Source organism: Barbus barbus (genome assembly GCF_936440315.1).
Source record: "Barbus barbus genome assembly, chromosome: 25".
NCBI classification, from domain to species: Eukaryota; Metazoa; Chordata; class Actinopteri; order Cypriniformes; family Cyprinidae; genus Barbus; species Barbus barbus.
The window spans coordinates 6,579,114-6,600,229 of record NC_136753.1 but is presented as its reverse complement, the minus strand read 5'-3'; the positions used below and the strand labels follow the sequence as shown (position 1 = coordinate 6,600,229).

The 21,116-nt window shown below is 36.1% G+C and overlaps 2 protein-coding genes across 2 annotated transcripts; both read left to right on the top strand.

The window, feature by feature from the left end:
- Positions 1-1,002: 1,002 nt before the first annotated feature.
- LOC306844688 (carboxylesterase notum2) lies at positions 1,003-7,576 on the top strand (the record flags this gene model as incomplete). Its single annotated transcript, XM_079377003.1, has 11 exons — positions 1,003-1,316; positions 1,581-1,633; positions 2,245-2,340; positions 2,449-2,509; positions 2,595-2,671; positions 2,747-2,846; positions 3,517-3,705; positions 4,404-4,504; positions 4,609-4,756; positions 4,918-4,965; positions 6,290-7,576. 11 exons carry the CDS (start codon positions 1,003-1,005, stop codon positions 6,588-6,590), a joined length of 1,488 nt encoding a protein of 495 aa, XP_079233129.1. The 3' UTR covers positions 6,591-7,576.
- Positions 7,577-13,892: 6,316 nt separating this feature from the next.
- Positions 13,893-17,663, top strand: LOC306844541 (C-C chemokine receptor type 7-like). Its single transcript, XM_079376760.1, has 3 exons — positions 13,893-14,016; positions 14,221-14,261; positions 16,128-17,663. The coding sequence occupies exons 1-3, from the start codon at positions 14,001-14,003 to the stop codon at positions 17,193-17,195; spliced, it is 1,125 nt and encodes a 374-aa protein (XP_079232886.1). The 5' UTR covers positions 13,893-14,000; the 3' UTR covers positions 17,196-17,663.
- The last annotated feature ends 3,453 nt before the right edge of the window (positions 17,664-21,116 follow it).

Below are 21,116 nucleotides of genomic sequence, written 5' to 3'. Positions count from 1 at the left end.
GTACTTAGATTGAAGCATAACACTTTAGTTGGTCAGACTCAAAGACAGGTCTCCTATACCAAAGGTTAGACGCAAAGGCATGTCTCTTATGCCAAAAATGTAGCAAACTTTCCATAACATCATTCATTTACATATACATTTCACCGTGATTGATAAGCAGAGTGGATAATGACAGCATCAGTATATCAGCTGTTGCTTTATGTAAGGTAACCCTGTGAGATCAATCAGCAGATACTTCATTAATCTGTGCACCATTCTCTCGCTTCCATTTCTTTAATTTGAGAAGACTTTAAATTTTCAGAAGGATTATTTTCATAGGATTATCTCATAGAGTTTTCATAGGATTATTATTCAAGTGAGTGAAGAGTTTCTCCCTATTAGATTGAAAAGGGAGAGGTCTGCTCCAATGACATAGAGCCACATGCCATGTAGCTGCAGGGTTATGCAGGTATTTCAACCATGTAGGTGTTTAAATCAAAGTCGAGTCTGGTCTAAGGGAGGGCAGGAGGGCTTGTTGTGAGACTAAGTTAGGTGGGGAGGGGATGTCTTTGAAATATGGTTGGTAGAGCGCATGTTATCTTTTCTCCTCGCCATTTGACGTCCAGGTTTGGTGTGTCATTGGTTGCAGCCCAGAGCTGGCACCAGCTCAAAGGGGATGTTAAGAAATGCAATCCATATGGTGGCACTATAAAATCTAGCACGGACTACAACCAAAGACCAAGATCTGTTCAGGACGCCGGCATAGCATCAATTCTAAAACCACCTTTCTCACAGAGCCTGAGGATTTTTGCTCTCCAAGTCGCCCAGGGGACCAGGACCAGTTGCTAAGGGGTGAGTGTACTTCTAATTTCATTGGCATGACAGATTAAGACGTTCAAAGCAGTGTCTTTTCAAAACAGGCCTCTTCATGATAAAAATGAAGGTGTTGCTTTAAATCGTTTTTGGAGTTTCATCGCAGACTGTTCCATTTGGCCTTTTTAGGGAGGTCCTGTCGGATTTGATATGAATATTCTGTGTCATGTTATGTTCCTGCTTCTGCTGGGAGTCGTTTCTTGTCAGAACAACAATCGCAATGCCAAGTCGGGTGGAAAACCTGCAAAGAAGCCCAACAGCCAGGCTAAAGAGACGACCCAGCATGGCCCTGAAGATGACCCAAACCCTGCGCTAGCAGGTGCTGGCGATTCCAGTAAAGAAACTAACCCTGGAGGTCGTGGCACTGCCCAGCAAAGCGCATCTGTCAACAAGCCTGTTGATGAAATGAAGCTGCACTTTCTTAAGAACACATTAGTGACATGCAATGATGGTACTGCCGCTGGGTAAGACACAGCACTGACATCTAACTGCTGGCCAGAGGTGCATAAACTTAGCAATTTTGGCAACACTTGGCAATTTGTAGAGAAACAAGGTCATGGGTTTGATTCCCAGAAGATACATTAGCTGGTAAAATTTCACTTTGGATAATAGCATCTGCCAAATGCATACATGTACAAAACTGTAGCGGTGTGGTGTCCTTTGACAGATTTGTAAATGTCCTCATATGGCTGTTCCCTAGACCATCTATATTTATTTGTGGCCCCCAGGTTTTACCTAAAGGAGTTCAAAGGAAGTAAGAGATGGCTGATATTTTTGGAAGGTGAGTATTTAAAACAAAGTTAATTTTGTCGAGAGAGGTCAGCAGGCTTAAATGTAGTGCTCAGCGTTATTTTGACGGCTGGTCATCTTCTTAGACATGTAATTTTTCTTGCTTTTTTGGAGCACGTCACATCACGTTGGTTCAACAGTATGTCGAGAAGATATATACTGTCACTGTCAAGAAAATTAACATGCGATGTTGAATTAGACATGGCAAAATTAAACAATGCAAGAGGGAGAACAAGGTGTACACATAAATCATGCAATGTATCTCCTCTTTACTTGGAAAGTCTTGCCAAGAGCAAGCAACTTTAAATTGAGGGGGAAAGACTAGCAAACTTACTTTACATGCAATTGTTATAATACTTAGCTGTAACTCCTGTCATAATAACAAGCTGACACAGATTCATTGTACACTGTGCTGTTTTGTGACTTAACTAATTTAAACAAATTTAAAAATTATAAAATAAGATTTATCCTCTCTACTGCAAGTTGTTGTTTGAACAAGGTAAACACAATAAATGTGTGCCAATACAGTCCAAGCTGTGTAAGATTTTGAAATCTGCTCAAAAGAAGGATAAAGTGAGATTAATTTCAATTATTCTCTTTTAGGTGGCTGGTGCTGCTACAACAAAGAGACCTGCGATTCCAGACACAAATCTATCCCCCGCCTTATGAGCTCAGCTGACTGGCCACAGACACGCAAAGGTAGGCTGACATTAACCAGACTCACAGCAACACATCTTGCTTTCTTCTAGCTATTCTTGCAAGCCATACTTCTGTGAATCTTACTGAAAACAGCCTGATTATTCGCAGGAAGTGGTTTACTATCAACACAAGTTGATGAAAATCCTCACTGGAATAATGCCAATATTGTGTAAGTATCTGAAAAATTCAAGAGTGATATTTATATAAGCTTTACAAATAACATCTGACTTATGTATCTTATCTGATGTGAATAGGTTTGTTCCCTATTGTTCAAGTGATGTGTGGAGTGGTAACAAAGCAGCATCAAAGTCCAAACAGGCAAAAGAAACAGGTACATTTTTGAGATAATTTTTGTCAGACTATTAACATTTTTTGTTTCCAAAATTAAGTATTTATTCCACCACAGAATATGCTTTCATGGGATCTCAAATCATTCGGGAAGTGATCAAAGATCTTGCCCCAAAAGGACTGAAACAAGCCAAAGTTGTGATGTTGGCAGGAACAAGGTGAGATCTCTGGCTATGTTACCAAAATGAACAAAAATACTTGCGACATTGGTTTGTATCTATTTTTTACATGTTGCTCAAATGATGGGATGCATTTATCATAAAAGAGAGATTACTTAACAGTATTAATCCTTAGGTGCAAATGAGTTTTCCTCAATGGCTGGCCTGAAATAAAAACATTTCTGCTATTTGTTTCCACAATCCAAGAACCATAGCTATTATAAATCCCAAAATTAGATTTTAATTCACTCATAAACAAAGACAACATTAGACACCCATTACACCTGTTGCTGCATACTGATATCTAATAACAAGATGCTATGAACAATTGAAACAGAGCCATCTGGAGTACCATGAAATCCTATTCCCATCCATGGACCACCCCTTGAGTTTTATCACAACACTGACCGAAGCACTATTTCCAGCACATCCTGTTGTCTACCATAAAAATGTTTACTGCAGCCTGTAATGTTATAGACAATGACATAATATCTATATATGACCTGACAAGGAGGCAAAACAAGTTAGTGACATGTTTTGTTGGTTATTCCAAAGCATTTGTTGAAGCCATTTGATTTTCAGAACAATATCTGTTGTTCACTGGTTTGACAAACTAGATTTTGGGGGTTGAGATTATATTTTGGATAATGTTATTTATTCTTTCCTGCAGTGCCGGGGGAACAGGTGTGCTGCTGAACATTGATAAGGTGTCCAGTCTTCTGGAGCAGTTGGGGGCTGATGCTCAGGTTCGCGGCCTTGTCGATTCAGGCTGGTTTCTGGAGAGTAAACAGCAAAAAGCTCCTGATTGTCCAGACAGTGCCTCCTGCACCCCTGTGGATGCCATCAAAAAAGGACTTCGGTAAAGTGTACATGCTCTCAGTTTACCAGAATGATTTACAATGAATGACAAGCATATATTAAATATACTTTAATGTAATTTCTATGAAACTTGAATTTAAATATAGCATTTTTGTAATTACATATTTGAAATGATAAAATGTATTACATTTAAAATATATTAACTTTAAGTGTAATATTGAATCACACATTTGAAATTCTAATCAGGTACTTCAAAATAAGTGCTTTTTATTTTATAAAAATAAGTGTACTTTTTTAAAACATGACAAAAGTAAAATGTACTTTAAAGTAACCCTTTTAATTTGACATTATTATAAATTGCACTTTTTTAAAAGTGTACTTAAGTCTGTAAACAAACAAAGTTGTGAACGTGTACTATTGGTCCTATATTTCATTAATAATATTTCATCTGCGAGTACAGATTTTTTAAAAAGTACTTTTGAGATGTGATCTACACTACAAGTGCACATTTAATACAATAAAGATCACAAGGTATAAAAAAAAAAGTTTCAAAACATTATGTGTGTTTTCTTTCTAAAGCCAGCTTCAATGTTATTATTACTTATACTCAAGATTTGGTATTTGACTTAATCTTAAGTGTATAACTCATCCTACATATTTTTCCTGCAGACATAAATGAATTCTCAAAATGTGCTGCTTGATGATTATCATTTTTTGGTGATATTATGTCTCTTTTAGGTTGTGGAGTGGTGTTGTTCCAGAAAAGTGCAAGCAGCAGTATAAAAGAGGCGAGGAATGGCAATGCTTTTTTGGACACAAACTGTACTCATACATAACCGGTGAGGGTGTGCCATCTGTTCAATATGAATGACATCATTTTTACAGAAGTGGTTCATGTTAATAAAACTTGCTTCCTTTAAAATAAGGATATGTCCCTTTTTAGCTCCATTGTTTGTAGTGCAGTGGTTGTTTGATGAGGAACAGTTACGAGTGGAGAACATTTATATGGGCGGCCAATCGCTCTCAGAGCAGCAGTGGACCTACGTGCAGAACCTGGGAAAAGAATTTAAAAACTCTCTCAAAGATGTTACGTGAGTGCATTATTATACTAGTATACACTTAAACTACCTAAATATGTCTCCAAAACAGTAATAGTTGAACAATGACGTCAAGATCATGTCATGAAAAGTATATTTATATATATATTAATATATAATATTTGATATATATGTCTTGCTGTATGTTGTTTTAGGGCTGTGTTCGCCCCCTCCTGTCTTTCCCACACTTTGATTACCAAAAGGTAAGGACACGCAGGCACCCTGAGACACACTCCTCATGGGTGAGCTCATACGCCTGCATTTGAGCACTCGTCCATCATGATGCATTCTAAGTGTCACCAAAATGCCACCTCATGGTTTCACGCTTAATTAATGGCCCACTGTATGAGCTCAGCTGAGAGAGCAGCAGGACAGATGATTTGTGAGGTGAAACACATGATGAGGTCAAACTTACAGCAGAGCTGTAGCTGCTTATAAAGAGACTGATTAGACTACTGCTGATTATATAGCCATTTAGTTAACTTTTGTTCCTAAAGCAACCTAAAGTACACTTTACAAAGACAGTTGCTCAGCAAGCGTTCCGAGGGGACAGAATATGACTTCATATAATTAATTTAATAGTTAATATTCAGTACTGATCTAACTTTATATATATCTATCTATATATATATATATATATAATATTTTTTTTATTGAAACTTCTGGAATCCCATAAAGAATTGTGGTACTTAATTTACTAATATCCACACTCCCAGTTTCTGTTAATAATTATAATTAACTTTCTGTTAATTATATATTGTAGTTGATATATTAACAGAAACTGGGAGTATCGATATAGGTACATTCATTCACCACAGTTCATTTTATGATTCCAGAAGTTTCAAGAAAATCTGTAAGCTATACTATACATATACTACCAGTTAAAAGTTTGAATAGGATTTATTCATTTATGTTTTTGAAAGAAGTCTCTTATGTTCACCACAGCTACATTATTTATCCTGTATCAAAGACAGGGTAAAACAGTAATATTGTGATTCTTGTTCCAACCCAGAATGATTTATGTCATAAAATTTTGTGCTTAACCACAATCTTATCAGATATCTTATTTCTACTCTCTAGGTTAGCTGTATTGTTGCTTTCAATCACACCACAATCTCACTTAAAAAATGAAATGTATTTACTGAGCAGAACATTATGGAGGGGAATTTCAAGACTTTTACATTCTTGTTTTAATTGCAGTTGTTTTAGGCAGAGATATGTTCGGTAATTATGCATAATTTCTAACATTTCTTTGAAGGAGAACATTATGGGGATGCTGAAAATCTTTTCGTCTCTTTTGTTTACCAAGGCTGCATTATTTATTTCTGTTACCAAGATCTTTTACTGGAACACTGCACCACATTTTTTTGCATTCTTTCTGCACTTATGCACTTCACCACTTTTTTGAAGTGATTGAGACTTGCTGTCAGAACCCACTTCCGAATTAAACAGGAAAATTAATGAACATCCATTCAGAAAGTAAAGGTCTATTTTGATTTTGTGCTGCCTAATTTTTCTCTCCTTCAGTAATTGGATGGATTTCCAGATCAAGGGGACTTCACTCTCTCGTGCTCTGCAGTGCTGGGACAGAAGTCTTCAGGAGGCTAATAAGAACAGCAAAATGCCTCTAAAGGGCTGTCCCTTTCATCTCATGGATAACTGCCAGTGGCCACAGTGCAACCCAACCTGTCCAGCGCTGATTGACCAGGCCACGCAACAGGAGATGACTCTGCTCCAGGTGCTGGCCAGTATGGGCTTGGACCTGCAAAAGCTCGGCTTGGATGTAAGCGGAGATATTTCGGCCAGCATGGTCAGCAGTGGTGGCTAAATTACCATTAGTGGTGGACTCATTCACACTTTTTAGAGATTGTTCAGTGACTTCCTCTCTGGCCACTTCCAGAGAAGGACCTGGGTTTGTCTAGTGAACACGTCACTGGATTTCACAGACAGTCTGCCTTTACAACTGTGTTCTGGAATGATTTTGGGTTCTCTAAGCGAGCGACTAGCTAGACACAGTTAATCAATGGTTATCACAACTGCTAATCTAACTCATCACTTCAGTAAGAGAACTGGTGTCTGTCTGACAACGTCATAGTGTAGCAACAAAATCAAAAAGAGCTAAATTTACTGTTGATAAACAACAAGGACATTTAGAAAGATGTTTGTCTTTCCATCACAAATCTGGAGAAAAGCAGTGAGCAGTATAATAACAACAGCTGATTTAAAAAAAAAAATGACGAGAAACCAGAACATTGCAGTAACCACATTTTCCAAACATCCTGTCACAATACTTACTCTTTGTTATATATCTGTATTATTTTCTAGCAAGTGCATGCTGTTTTAGGACATTATAGTCCATTTTGCAGACAAGAATAATACATTGTAAAAAAAAAAAAAAAAAAAAAAAAAAAAAATGTTGAGCCAACAAGATTCTCAACTTTTTGTTGTATAAACTTAAAACAACAAGTTGAGAAAACTCAAAAATCTGCTGAAGCTGGTTGCCTTAAAATTTTAAGTTGGCTCAACTTTTTTTTACAGAGTAAAAATGACACACATTGATAATAGTGAATGGATAAATGTGGTGTCTGTTTAATTGTGCCTTATATATGAACAAGATATTTGCAGTTACATATTAACATCCATCTGAATGTCCTTAAAAAATATCATGAAACAAAAACAACTTCTATTTTAAATATAATTATCTCACATCCAAATGATTATACTCCTTGCCTATTTTCATGATGTGTAATATCTTTTGACATTTATAGTTGGTTTGACTTATCTTGAACACTAATAAAAGATGAATGAAGGCTTTTTTATGTACAAGATGTTTTAGACACCTGCTATCTCAGTAGCAGGTGTCTGTGTGTGTGTGTGTGTGTGTGTGCATGTTTCTGTGGTTTATGGGGACACAAATTTGTATAATGACATGGGTATGACAGAGGTAATATGAAGGTGGTTTATGAGGATACTGCCTATGTCCCCGTAATTCAAAAGGCTTAAAAAATATACTAAATGGTGTTTTTTTGAAAATCTAAAAAAAGTCTCCTGTGAGGGCTAAGTTTAGGTGTAGAGTTGGTGTAGGGCAGTAGCACACACAGTTTGTTCAGTATAAAAACCATTACGCCTATGGAGAGTCCCCATAAGCCACAAAAACCAACGTGTGTGTGTGTGTGTGTGTGTACCTGGTATTCCCCATGTTATGGAGACCAAATGTCCCCACAAGAATAGGAATACCAGTCATTTTTGACCTTGGGAATTTTTTTTTTTTTTTTTTTTTTTTTTGGTTCCCATGAGGAAAACAGCTTATAAATCATACAGAATTAAGTTTATTTTAAAATCTAAAGGGGTTGCTTTAGGGGCAGAGTTAGGGTAAGGGGATAGAAAATACTGTTTGTACAGTATAAAACCCATCAGGTCTATGGAATGTCCCCATAAAACCTGGAAACCCAAAGTGAGTGAGTGTGTGTGTGTGTGTGTGTGTGTGTGTGTGCGTGCGTTTTGCTAGAATGGTGTGTTAATGTGCCTGCACTCTTAAAATGATGTGTTAAAAAGTTACACAAAATATGTGTTAAACAATTCTTAACACATTTTGTGTTACTACTGACACATTGTGTGTAAATATTGTGATTAACTGAGTGTGTTAAACACATTTCAGCAATAGGCTACATATCAAAATAAAATGTATATTTCTTTTGCTTACAGTCAAAGGGCGACATCGACTGTATTTATGTAGTTTATCATGTTGCCAATATAAAATAAGCATTTGGGCGCGCGGGGTGAAAATACTGGATTTCGGGAATACGTGCTGTGTGCGCGCATGCGCAGTGACGTTCTTTTCCAACTGTCGCTCCGTCAGTCGTGTCAGATGTGAAGTGAAGTGACATTCAGATAATGCAGCTCTCAGCCTCAGGTGAGTGAAAATAATTCAAATACTTCTATAATAGTAATTTTTTTCCCCACCTTGCTTAGTTGTCCAAGAAGTTGTTGTCATTTTTATTACGTTGTCTCCATGTTTCGTATCCCAAATACACAGCTGGCCTATTAACTAAATGTCGTGTAAGTTATAGGCCCACAAGCTAGCGCATTTGCCGCGGTTTTTGTAAAGTTGTGTTGGCACAATTGTTAATAATACATATTAAGCGAAAGACATATTTGTATTGAACGTTGAGTATGAACTCATTAACCTTACTGTCCCTTTACAATTAGCAAGGAATGTTTCATATTCGTTGCCGAAGGAGATGGATAACGACAAAATCCCCAACTGTTGCTGAAATCTTCAAGGAATGCCCGCCTTGGTAATAGACATGCTCAACTAAGAGAGAACTTTACACAAACTTGTATTTCATAATTGTAATATTAATATTTCTGTTTTTTTTGCATTGAAGATGGACATTGAATTTTCCAAGCTCACAGATGGGAAAGAAAACTTGTTTATCCGGAAATGGGAAGGGACCATAATTCCAAAGCTCAAGGAAATGGCATCCTTGGAGAAGAAAAATGACATCAGACACTTGCTGGAGAAAGCTGACAATCAACAAGATGGTATGATTTTCTGCCTCAATGTCTGTTGCATGTGCACACATTTCTAAAAACCTAGTTTAAATGAGAAAACTAAATGTGAATTTTAATGTTCAATTCATGATAAAAATTAATTTTGTTTTAAATTCTTCTTTTGCATGTGACATGCATCTTCACGTCATCAAGATGAGCTGTGCTACACTGTTGAAGATCCTCATTCATCTTCTTCCACCCACGGAATCTGGGAGAAGTGTTGCTGGCAGTAGATGCTATGTGAACTCTGCAGTCTCATACCTGTTGGAGCAAGTGCCGGTATGCTTTTTTTTACTGTGTTAGCTTGTGATAAACAACATTATTTCCCATGCAGCAACATTTTCTGATGCTTTTCTTTGTTTCATTTCTGTAGGCTGGTACCAACGTGACCTCCTTGCTCAGTGAATCCATGAAGGGGTCCCTGAAGTCAGCTCAGCCGCAGTTGGTTTCCATCAGTTCTCTAGGACATGGAGCCCAGTACCTAATTGTGGCAAAGACAATGAATTGTTTTGTAAACATGATCACCTATAGGTGAAAGCATAAACAGTAAGTGTGTAATGGTTATTTGAATACAGTTTTCAGGTTCATTAAAAGTGTTTTTTCTGTATGAAAAAGAACATGTTACACTTGAGAATAAGTTCAGAAAATGTGGTACTTTATATGTTGGAAACTGTTTTATACATTTTTGATGTTTTATTTGATTGCTTAACAGATATTAACAGAGTTTTAGAATATTTGATGAATGGTTTTTATAATGTATGATGTGTTGAATGTTTTGAAATGCTTATTCACAAGTTTATAGTCAGTATACTGTAGTTAAAACATTTGAATGCATTATTTCCATGTTAAAAAGGAAAACAAATAAACAGTATGTGAGCAGTGTCTAATGGTTTCCTGTGAGATTTCATAATAAATGTACACAAATTGTTTATTGATCTAACATTTTTAATACATTTTATGTTAACATATATTAAACAATTTCTTAGTAATGCACAGTTGTGTTAGATACATACAAAAAAAGCACATCAATGTGTTTACTTAAACCACATTTATGTTACATTTTATGACACATTGTTGACACAACGTGTTCTCCCTGAGCTCACTCAGAACATGTTAAAAATAATGTGGTGTTTCCAACATTTGTTTTAAGTGTGAAGAGCACAAGGGAACCAGCCACATGACAAACATCATTATTAGGTTTCATGAGTAGTTGACTAATGGAAGCTGGCCAATGTGAAACTGTTTAAAAGCTTGTTTTTGACCATGACAATGGATTCTTATGGCAAATGGCATGGTAGCAACTTTACATGTCAAAAACACTGGTTAGATGACTGAACTTATCTGTTTGAAATGTGATTCTTGTTACAACCCAGAATGATTTCCGTCAAACGTTTTGTGCTTAACCACAATCTTATCAGTGATCTTCTTACTACTCTCTAGGTTAGCTAGTTGCTTGCTATCTTGCCACCATCTCATTGAAAAGATAACTAAAATCAACTAAATTGAGTTTCTGAGTAGAACATTTTGGAGTGGAATTTCAAGACTTCTACATTCTTGTTTGAACTGCAGTTTTTTTTCTTCTAGGCAGAGATATGTTTTAGAATTGTACTTTGGTTCTTACATTTCTTTAAAGGAGGAGATCATTTTAGGCTTGATGTAAATTTCTGGAAGATCTGCAAAATTTTGAAATACTTCTTTATTGTGATAATGGGGGAAGTCGTGGCCTAATGGTTAAGAGAGCTGGACTTGTAATCCAAAGGTTGCGGGTTCGAGTCTCGGGCCGGCAGGGATTGTAGGTGGGGGGAGTGAATGTCCAGCGCTCTCTCCACCCTCAATACCACGACTGAGGTGCCCTTGAGCAAGGCACCGAACCCCCAACTGCTCCCCGGGCGCCGCAGCATAAATGGCTGCCCACTGCTCCGGGTGTATGTTCACGGTGTGTGTGTGTTCACTGCTGTGTTTGTGCACGTTGGACGGGTTAAATGCAGAGCACGAATTCCGAGTATGGGTCACCATACTTGGCCGTATGTCACTTCACTTTAATAGCTAGTAAATACCTAAAAAAGGTATAGATCTTGATATTTCTTTGGTTTTACAAGTTATCCTAAAATAAGCAAAGTGGTCTTGGGTTTCTTAGGTTTCTCACCATTTGACAAACCAAAATAATGTATTGTGGTTTCGATAAGTTATATCTTATTGTTTTTATTAAAACCACCGTCAACTAATTCTCTCAAGCTTCTATGAATTACAGTGACAGAGGCTACTGTTTTAAAGTGCACACGCTTGTAAAGTGCTCTGTATTTTGTTTAAGGAAAATATTATTTTAGGCTTGATGTCAATTTCTGGAAGGTCCGCAAGGTTTTGTTTTCCATGCAACTTCCTAAAAGTTTAAAGCAGAGACTTTGAGTGGGAGTTTCTTGAGTAAAATAAAAAAAAACTTATGTTTTCACATACGTGATTAAGCAAAGGTATGACTAAGAAACTTCCCAGAAGAGTTAGAACACATGTCTAAAGGGAAATTTTACAGTTATATCCATGTATATAAACAATTCATTATGAGATTAACACACCGGTGAGGGAAACAGGGTATAATGTCAGAGTGCAGCAAGCTTATAGCCTGGCTTCCTGTACACACCAGTGAGTAGTTTGACTAACGGTCTGAGGTCACTTAAAGTTGTCTAGCTGTTAATTATGAAAACCCAAACTCTAGAATCTACTATATTTCACAGAATATGTCTAGTGAATAGCTAAGAACTTGCTTTGAGATGAAAATAGAAGAGACAGTTTGTGCTTACATCCATGGTACAACATTGAGGAGTATATTGCATCGCTTGGCTGTTCTTCTGATTAAAATGTTTTATACAATATTCAACGTATTCATACAATTCAGTCAAAATATTCCTTTGCAAATACTGAAGCATTTAACATTGCCATGCTTTTGTTACGATAACTGGCCCTAAACCACTAAAGAGCAGCTATGCAAGCGTTGCTTCAACTCACACCCAATATAGTTTATATAGGCTACTGGAATTTTATAATGCATGTAATTTGCAATTAATTTAAATGCACATAAGAATTCCTTCTTTATTGTAAAAGCTAGTAAATACCTAGAAATGTATAGAACTTATTGATATTTCTTTGGTTTTATACAAGTTAGTCTAAAATCACCATTTGGCATACCAAAATAAGGAATTGTGGTTTTGATAAGTAATATCTTACCATTTATTATAACCACCTTCAACTATTTTTCTCAAGCTTCTATGAATTACAGTGACATACAGATATAGCGATATATCTAAAAGTGATCATAGGCTACTGTTTTAAAGTGCACCTGCTTGCATGCACTTTGGCTAACTTTCCGTGTAACAGCATGCATCGTTTTTTTTTTTTTTTTACTAGAGGTGGTTTGAGAAAAGGGAACTTTCGTTGGTGTGTTGTTTTCCTTTCTGATTTTGGGGTGGGGGGATGTGTGATCCTTTTCTCTTTCTTTCTCTTTGATCTTTCTTTTATGAAACTCAAAGCTTGATAGCTACAGTCTATGACCTGCATTTAAAGAATACAAATAGTCTTGCTTTTACCCAGATTATCTTGTGTAACTTTTTGTTTAGACTTAATTTTTATGACTTGTTTTTATCCTCTGCAAGCGTGCATGCACACACATGTATATATAATCCGAAGGCCACTTATCAGTCAATAACCAAAAAAATCCCCACAAACACCAGTGGTTTCTGTTTAAATAGGTTACAGGTACAGGTGACTATACCAGTGAGGTTTATTCACCATTTGTGTTAGCTAACTGAAACAGTTCTTTCACCACGCAAATCACCTGAGTTGTGGCCGAAACACGTCTTCCTGTTTGGGCCTCTTTTCCTGGCAGCAATATACACACAAACCCACAGCTGCACACGTGCAGCAGTGCGTGTACCTGTGCAGAGTTGAAACTTGATGGGGGTGGGGGGGGGGGGGGGGGGGGGGGTCTGACAGTGATTGAGGACAAGGAAATTTAAAGAACCAGAAGTGGGGGGAAAACAAGTTAAATGAATTGTTGTTGGTGTTGTTCCTTTATAGTCTGCCTTATTTGAAATCTGCACTAGTGTTCAGGATTTTGACAGAACTTGTAATAAAATCACAGAATAATCAGAGCTGTCAGAGCATGATACTTTACACACACACACTCACACAAAAACTTTTTTATAATCAGATAAAGTCAGTATAGCATCTAAATTTAGACCCTATCTACACCTGGGTTACATTGTATAAAGGCTGTTTTACCATGTGCCACAGTATTGTGGTGTATCTGTGTCTAGTAAATGACAATTGTTTTTAAACTCATAATGTTTAAGAAATTAAAGCAGAAATTATACGCAGACAGTAACAATATTAAAAGATTGCAAATAGATAATTGCTTAATTATTACTGGTTGGTTTAATTTAATGAACAGCAGGAAAGTATTTAAAATAGTATGAATTTATGGTGGAGGACAACTGTATGATTCTACAAAGGTAAGAAATGAAGTTGTTTTTCTTGAAACATAGCACAGGCTGTGGTGAAAACCCTTTCCTCTGGTCTTGGCTTCAAAGTTAAAAGTGGTTCTTCACCTTTGTAACACTGCAGATGCAGAGCTCTCGTATTCAGTGTGTTGTTAGTAATACTGCCGAAACATTCAAAGAGAAAGTCTTAAATCATGCATGCTTTTACCGGTAAGCCTAAAAATTCATCTGTTGAATAACGCTGTTAAATGTATCAAATAGCTTTACAAATCTATAAAAATGTACAGGATTTGGTCAAAGAAGAGAAAGTATTTATTAGTGTAGTTCTATATTTTTTTTCAAACTTTTACTTGCATATGAATGAAATCTATCATTTTGTGTACTTTCTGACACATTGCGTTTTTTTATTGACAGTTTTTTGCCCTTTGCTGCTGATATGGTCGTGCCAAATAAAGGTAATTCATGAATTAAACTAAGACAAACTCCACTCACCTTTCATTCTAACCTCTAAATCCAGAGAGTAGTTCACCCAATTTTAATTCTGTCATCATTTACTCGCTCTACTCGTTGTTTCAAACCTGTATGACTGACATGCTTTTGTTGAACAGAGAAGGAGATTTGAGGGTGAATGAAACAATCAGTCACCATTCACTTTCATTGCGCACGTTTTGCGCGCAGTGAACGTGAATGGTGACTGAGACTGACATCTTTTGCATGCTACAGTTAAATCGGTAACACTTTACAATAAGGTTCCTTTAGTTAACATCGGTTAATGTTTAAAACCTGTTAACTGTCACGGGCCCACCAGTGGGCCGACTTGCCATTACATGATTTAAACAGTATCTTCTGAACCAAAAGCAATCTTGACAAACTATATATCGTTTGAAAGCTTAAAGACTCTATTTTTCATATTTGGTGACTGATTTTTAAAATATTTTACAGGGCAACTGTAATTTGTTAATTTGTAAGAAGAGTACTCATCAGTCAGAGAGAGAGTTCTGACCTCTACTTTGAAATAGTGATACATATATAAAATCATGAAAAATCTCCATTCATGTTCATGTCAAGTGTTCAAAAGATAAAATTCATTCTATTTTTTGAGAAAAAAAGGTCTAAAAGTGTTTAAAATATAAAGAAAAAACAATAGGTTCTCAATTTTTGATGCAGCGTGAACTATATTGTACGTCCAGGGTTCTTGTTGCATGTCTTTTATGTGTTTTTTAGAGGATGAATTGAAATCAAATACTGCCATACCACCCTTAATACTTCTGAATGTGAGGTCTATGTCATAAATATTGAGAAAAAAATGGAAAAAACATGTTTCAGATCACTCAAACCATATATGGAAATAGAGCCGGCCTTATATGGTTACTAATGGGGTTTGATGGTCATCTAGTGGAAAAGCTTGGTACTACGCCCAAACAAAATTTCACTGAAAGCTAATTTTTTGAGATATCAACCTCAAATTTGGAACACAACTTTTTCAGATTTTTGGTTTTGATTTTCTAGCAGTTTTAGAGTAAAACATGTTATGTAAAATATATATTTTACATAAAATATAAATATAATTTTTTTTAAATTTTATATTTTCATAAACTTAAACTTCCATAACGTTTTTGTAATATAATTTTTAGAACTTTTTTCACCTCTACAATAATCTGCTAAGTGTCTTCTTTAAAAAAGAGACCAACCTTAAGTATCTGCTCCAAACCATTCAAAATTTATAACAATTTAAGTTGGAAATGTCATTTTCAAGCCTAAACTCAAAAAGTGGAACTGCCAGTTAACAGGTTAAATTAACATCATCTTGCGATGACAATAAACATTAGTTACAGTATTCATTAATTTTTTTAATGTTAGTTGTTAATTGTTAGTTCATGTTAGCTCAGGTCCATTACATAGCCTAATATTAACATATACAACTTTTATGTATTAGTAAATGTCGAAAATAAAATGAAATTTAAATAATAATAATAATTAATAACATTAAATAAGATTTAAAATATTTTAGAATAATTTTTTTTCAATGTTAGTTCATGTAAACTACTGTATAACAAATAGAACCTTATTGCAAAGTGTTACAAGAAAATCATATGAGCTTGGAACAAGATAACAGAATTTCCATTTTTGTGAGCACTATTCACTAGACTTCTGGAGGACTGCTTGTCTGCACACCTTTAAATCCAGCTTTGTATAGTAGAATGGGTTTTTCAAACACTTTACAGTTAATCTCTAAACAGGAATCATGTTCAGATTTAGACTGACTAGGGGTTGTAAATTTATAAGATGACACCTTTTTCCTTGAATTACCTTTATTTCAGAAAAGCTGGTCCAATGTGACTGCTGATTACCACATGGATAACAAATCCACAACAGAGTATGAGTATTCCTCAGAGACGGTGGATTACAACGATCTTGAAATGATGTGCGATAGAGGCTCCAACCGTTCCTTCCGCGCCTGGTTTCTGCCCACCATCTACACCGTCATCTGCCTCCTGGCCCTCGTGGGAAACTTTCTGGTCATCCTAACCTACCTTTACTTCAAGAGGCTGAAAACGATGACTGACGTCTACCTGCTCAATCTAGCCATGGCTGACCTGCTGTTTGCAATTTCACTCCCCTTCTGGGCAGCTAGTTTCATGAGCAAGTGGCACTTGGGTCCGTATCCATGCAAGGCCATGTTTACCATCTACAAGGTCAGCTTCTTCAGCGGCATGTTCCTTCTCACCTGTATCAGCGTAGATCGCTATTTCTCCATAACAAAGGCCGTCTCTGCTCATCGCTGTCGCTCCAGTGCGGTCTTTTACGGACAGGTGTCTTCTCTGGTTACTTGGGTGATGGCGGTGATCTTTTCGGTACCTGACATGGTGTTCTCTGAAGTCAACATCAATGGAACCTGTACGGCAAATGGCAACAACTATGAAGACTACCGCATTAGGATGCTAGTAAGTCAGATGGTCCTGGGTTTTATAATTCCAGCGGTTGTCATGGGGTTCTGTTACATCTGTATCATCAATACCCTCATCCAAGCCAAGAACTTTGAAAGGAATAAAGCCTTCAAGGTCATCATTGCAGTGGTATCTGTCTTTGTGTTCAGTCAACTACCCTACAATGTAGTCATGGGAGTGACCACTCAGGAAACAACGGACTGCAGCAAGGACAAGAGTCGTCTTTATGCTTTGGATGTGACCAGAGCCGTGGCCTTCTTGCGCTGCTGCATAAACCCCTTCCTGTATGCCTTCATTGGGGTAAAGTTTCGCAATGATCTCCTGAAGCTACTGAAAGACTTGGGATGTATCAGAAAGAGCCACCTCATGTACACCCACTGCGGTAAACGAAGATCCTCTGTCGGCCTGGACACCGAAACCACAACTACATTTTCCCCCTGAATGCTCCTATCTGTGGAAGAACAGATTCCAGAACAACCAAAAAGGTTTTGCCAATTTACTTCTGGTACATAGTGGTAAATCGCTTCATAAGCTCCTTTCAGATCAAAGTGCCTGAGGAGGACTGTGTGGTGCCACTGACATGCTGCAAATTTTGCTGTGCAGTGTTACTAGTGACTTGTTGTACAAAAACTTCCTGCTTTGTAACAATAAGCTTTTCACTTCTTCTTTTTGATTGCTCTTTGAGAAATGTCTAAAACTCTTTGTTATATGATGTAGCCATTTTGTGTTCCATATCCTGTTCTCAATGTCAATATACTGTATATTACACGTGCTTTCAAAAATGAGACATCTTTAAGGCTAACTATCCATTAAGATGTGGAAAATTTATTTAGCTAGTATCCATTATTCATAATCATTTTCTTTACTCTGTCTGAGATGTTATAAAACTGAATAAATCTACATTTTCTGAAATTACTGACTTGAGTTTTGTGTGTTAGAAACATGTGCACAACAAAATATTTCCACTCTCTTCAGTTGCGTGCAAAATATATGCAATGCTAAAATAAAAACCGAACAGGAGAAATAGATTTAGAAACTACAAACACAAAATACAAACATAGAACATTGTTCACTTGCAGGAAATTGTGAACTATTCCCTTCTTTGGTTTCTAACCCACCTTGCTAGTTTGTAAAGAAGACATTTATTCTCATTGTCTGTGGCCACAGTTGGTACTATGTGGTTGTGGTGAGTCTGTGTTACACTTAAAATAACCTGCTTGCAGAGAAGCAATACAGCTCAATTCAGTTTTCATTTATTCATTTTTAAATACTGGCCAAAAGTTTACATGACATATGCAACCCCAAAAAACACTTTACAAGAGCAAAGTTACTGAAGAACAAAAGAGGTACAAAGCTGTCACTGGGTCAGGTACAAAAGCTAAAAGGTACGTTTTTGCGCTTTATTTACCCTGAAATGGTACATACTTTAAATAACGTCAGTATCACCAGAGTTCCTTTCAACCCTCACAATACTCAAAAATTTTGGTTTTCATTTCCCATTTGCTTTATGCCATATAATAGTAGACACTCAAGTATTATAGAAACATATTAGCTGAGCTCCCACACATTTTGTTTTTTAGATAATTATGGGCTATTATTCAAAGCATAAACCATAAGATATGTCCATTCTGTCATATATAGGCTATTACTGTTAAATACGTTTTCATTGCAATATTAAGATGTAAATTATATTTTCAGAAAGGTATGATGCCCCTTTCCTAAACAGGATTATTGAAAAAATAATATAGCCTAATAATATTAAATAATATAATTAAAACCTCAATCACACTGATTGCTAAAAATCCTTCTCAATATTAGACAATAGCAGAGTCCACACCACAACTATAACGATAAAAGTACAGATAAACGATTTCGTTGGAATCACTTTCAAGAACAATTTTTTTTCAGGGCTGCGTTCAGCCCTGAAAAAACGGTGCAAAACGTTTATTAAATGGAAACGGTGGTGCGTTGAACACCCTGTTCTGATGGCGCAAGGGTTGCGACTATGGCAGCTGAGAAGGCCGTTCTTTGTGTGCTTTTCGAAGAGTTTTCAGAGCCTGATGAAATCGGTATAAATACGTGTTTAATACTACAAAATACGCTCGATGTTACAGTCACTGCCGTCCAGAATAAAAGAGAACATCCCTATATCGAATGAAGAGATTTGTGGAAACTGTGGTTAAATCCAACATTTGCCTCGCATTTCAGGATGAAAAGACAAAACATTCAGGTGAAGGATAATCCACTTCTTACCTCCGAGATCTATATGACCTTGTTATTTTTATTGTGAGTATTAGGCTTATTATTATTGCTGATCACTGCTGTTGTGCTATGATATTGTAATATTTACCATTATATAATCAGAGGAGCATAGAAAAGTTTATGAAAGTGTCACTCCACAATACAATAGCAATATATATATATGTATAGTATTTTGATGTTACATTAATCAGTGTCTAGCACACCTTCCTGAGGAAAGGATATGGACCAGAAGACATTGCAATATTACATATTTAGACAGACTTAAAGAAGTTCCAGATCTATACTTGTGCTCTTATTATTTCAGTTATTTTGCCTTTAATGTAAATAAACATGTGCAAACAATATACTTGCTCTTGTGAATTTATTTTGATTACATTTACGTAAAAATTCATCATCATCATGTTGATATGCTACGTTACTATAAAACTCTTACGACAAACATGTCTTCTAATATCTTCAATTGTTGCCCATGAGCTGCAGCAGACACATATTAAAGGACTTCAGTTGGACCCTTTGTGTCTCTTTAATACCGCGTGGTTTATATACACGTTGCTGACTTTTTTGACACACCCACCAAACAAGAGAAAACGTATCTCAAACCCCGTTGCACACCGTTTCATGTCGTTCAACCCGGAAACCGGAGCAAAACGTTGGGCACCGGTTTGAACCTGAACGTACCCCAGATGATTAACAATACAAACATTGACAGCCAATCAGAATCCATCCTGCTTTAACGAGCTCGAGTATTTAAAGCGTAAACAGACGATATGCCCGCTAATATCGTTATTTTTATAGTTATCGTTATTAGTGTGAACCAGGCTTAAGTGGCCGAGGAGGTGGACATTTTGAGCTTAAATTAGTATATTATCTTACAACAAACTGAGAATAGCTAAATATTTAGTCTAGTTGTTGAAGAGAATTTTGAAAAAAATAATAGAACCCTGCCCAAAACACAATAGAAAATGTAATGGATTTAATGGTTATAATGGGAATTGTATTGGTTTTAATGGAAACTATAATGGTGTCTACTGGTATATAATGGATTCTATTGGTGGGATGTTAAATCCTATTGGAAAAATGCCCAAAACACACTACAAAAAGGAATATTGTAATGGTTTTACTGGAAAAAGCTAATGTTTTATATTGGTATTTTAATGGAAACCATTGGAATTTCTGTGATGGTTTCTATTGGGCTTCTATTGTTTTTGTTTTTTTTAGCATGTTAATCTTACGAAGAAAATTTGTCAATTAAAAAGTCACCAAATTATTCACCTCAGATGTTGAAACCACTAAAGAAGAGACAAAAAAATGTTGTCCTGATGTCACTAAAGGGGATGGCATTTTCTTAAAGGGGCGGATTCCCCAATAAGACAGGGTGGACAACCATTCAAGGGACATAGACAAACTCTTCTTTTTTTACTAAATAAATATATAGTTTTTATTGCCAAATGATCAATACACTCAAATTGAGTAATCTCTTATTTAACAAAATATTTATAGGAGATTTTTATTTTATGATTTGACAATATTCTACTAGGCTATCATTCCAATTTAATAGCAAAGGGACATAGCAAAATAACACACATCTAGTTACACAAAACTAAAAAATAAAATAGAAAATGTATCTAAAGATCCAAGTGATGTTCCAAGGGATGCTTTTGTTATGAATATTTATATTTTGTTATGAATATAAAAACTTAGCCTAATATCACACACCCTTTCATAGTCATTTTTATGTTAAGTTATCATGGCAAATGAGTTATTTATATACAGGACACCAAAAGGCACCCTACAGTGATATTGATCCACTGCTTAATATTACGTTAATATTTCAAGATGTTGATCTTGTGACTAAGAAAACCTTTCACTTTTACATGATACTTTAATCCAAAGTAACTTCAACAAGACTACACCTGCACTTTTAAATAAGTGGACAATTTTAAATATTGTATCTTTGCTCATACTGTTTTTTTAAGCAAGTTGTTAATGCCATGTGACTACTCACTGTAGATGTGCAGGAAAATTACATGATAATGCTGACATGACAGTGCATGCTGATTGGCTGTCAGTACCACAGGAACCTTCACACGTAACTATTTT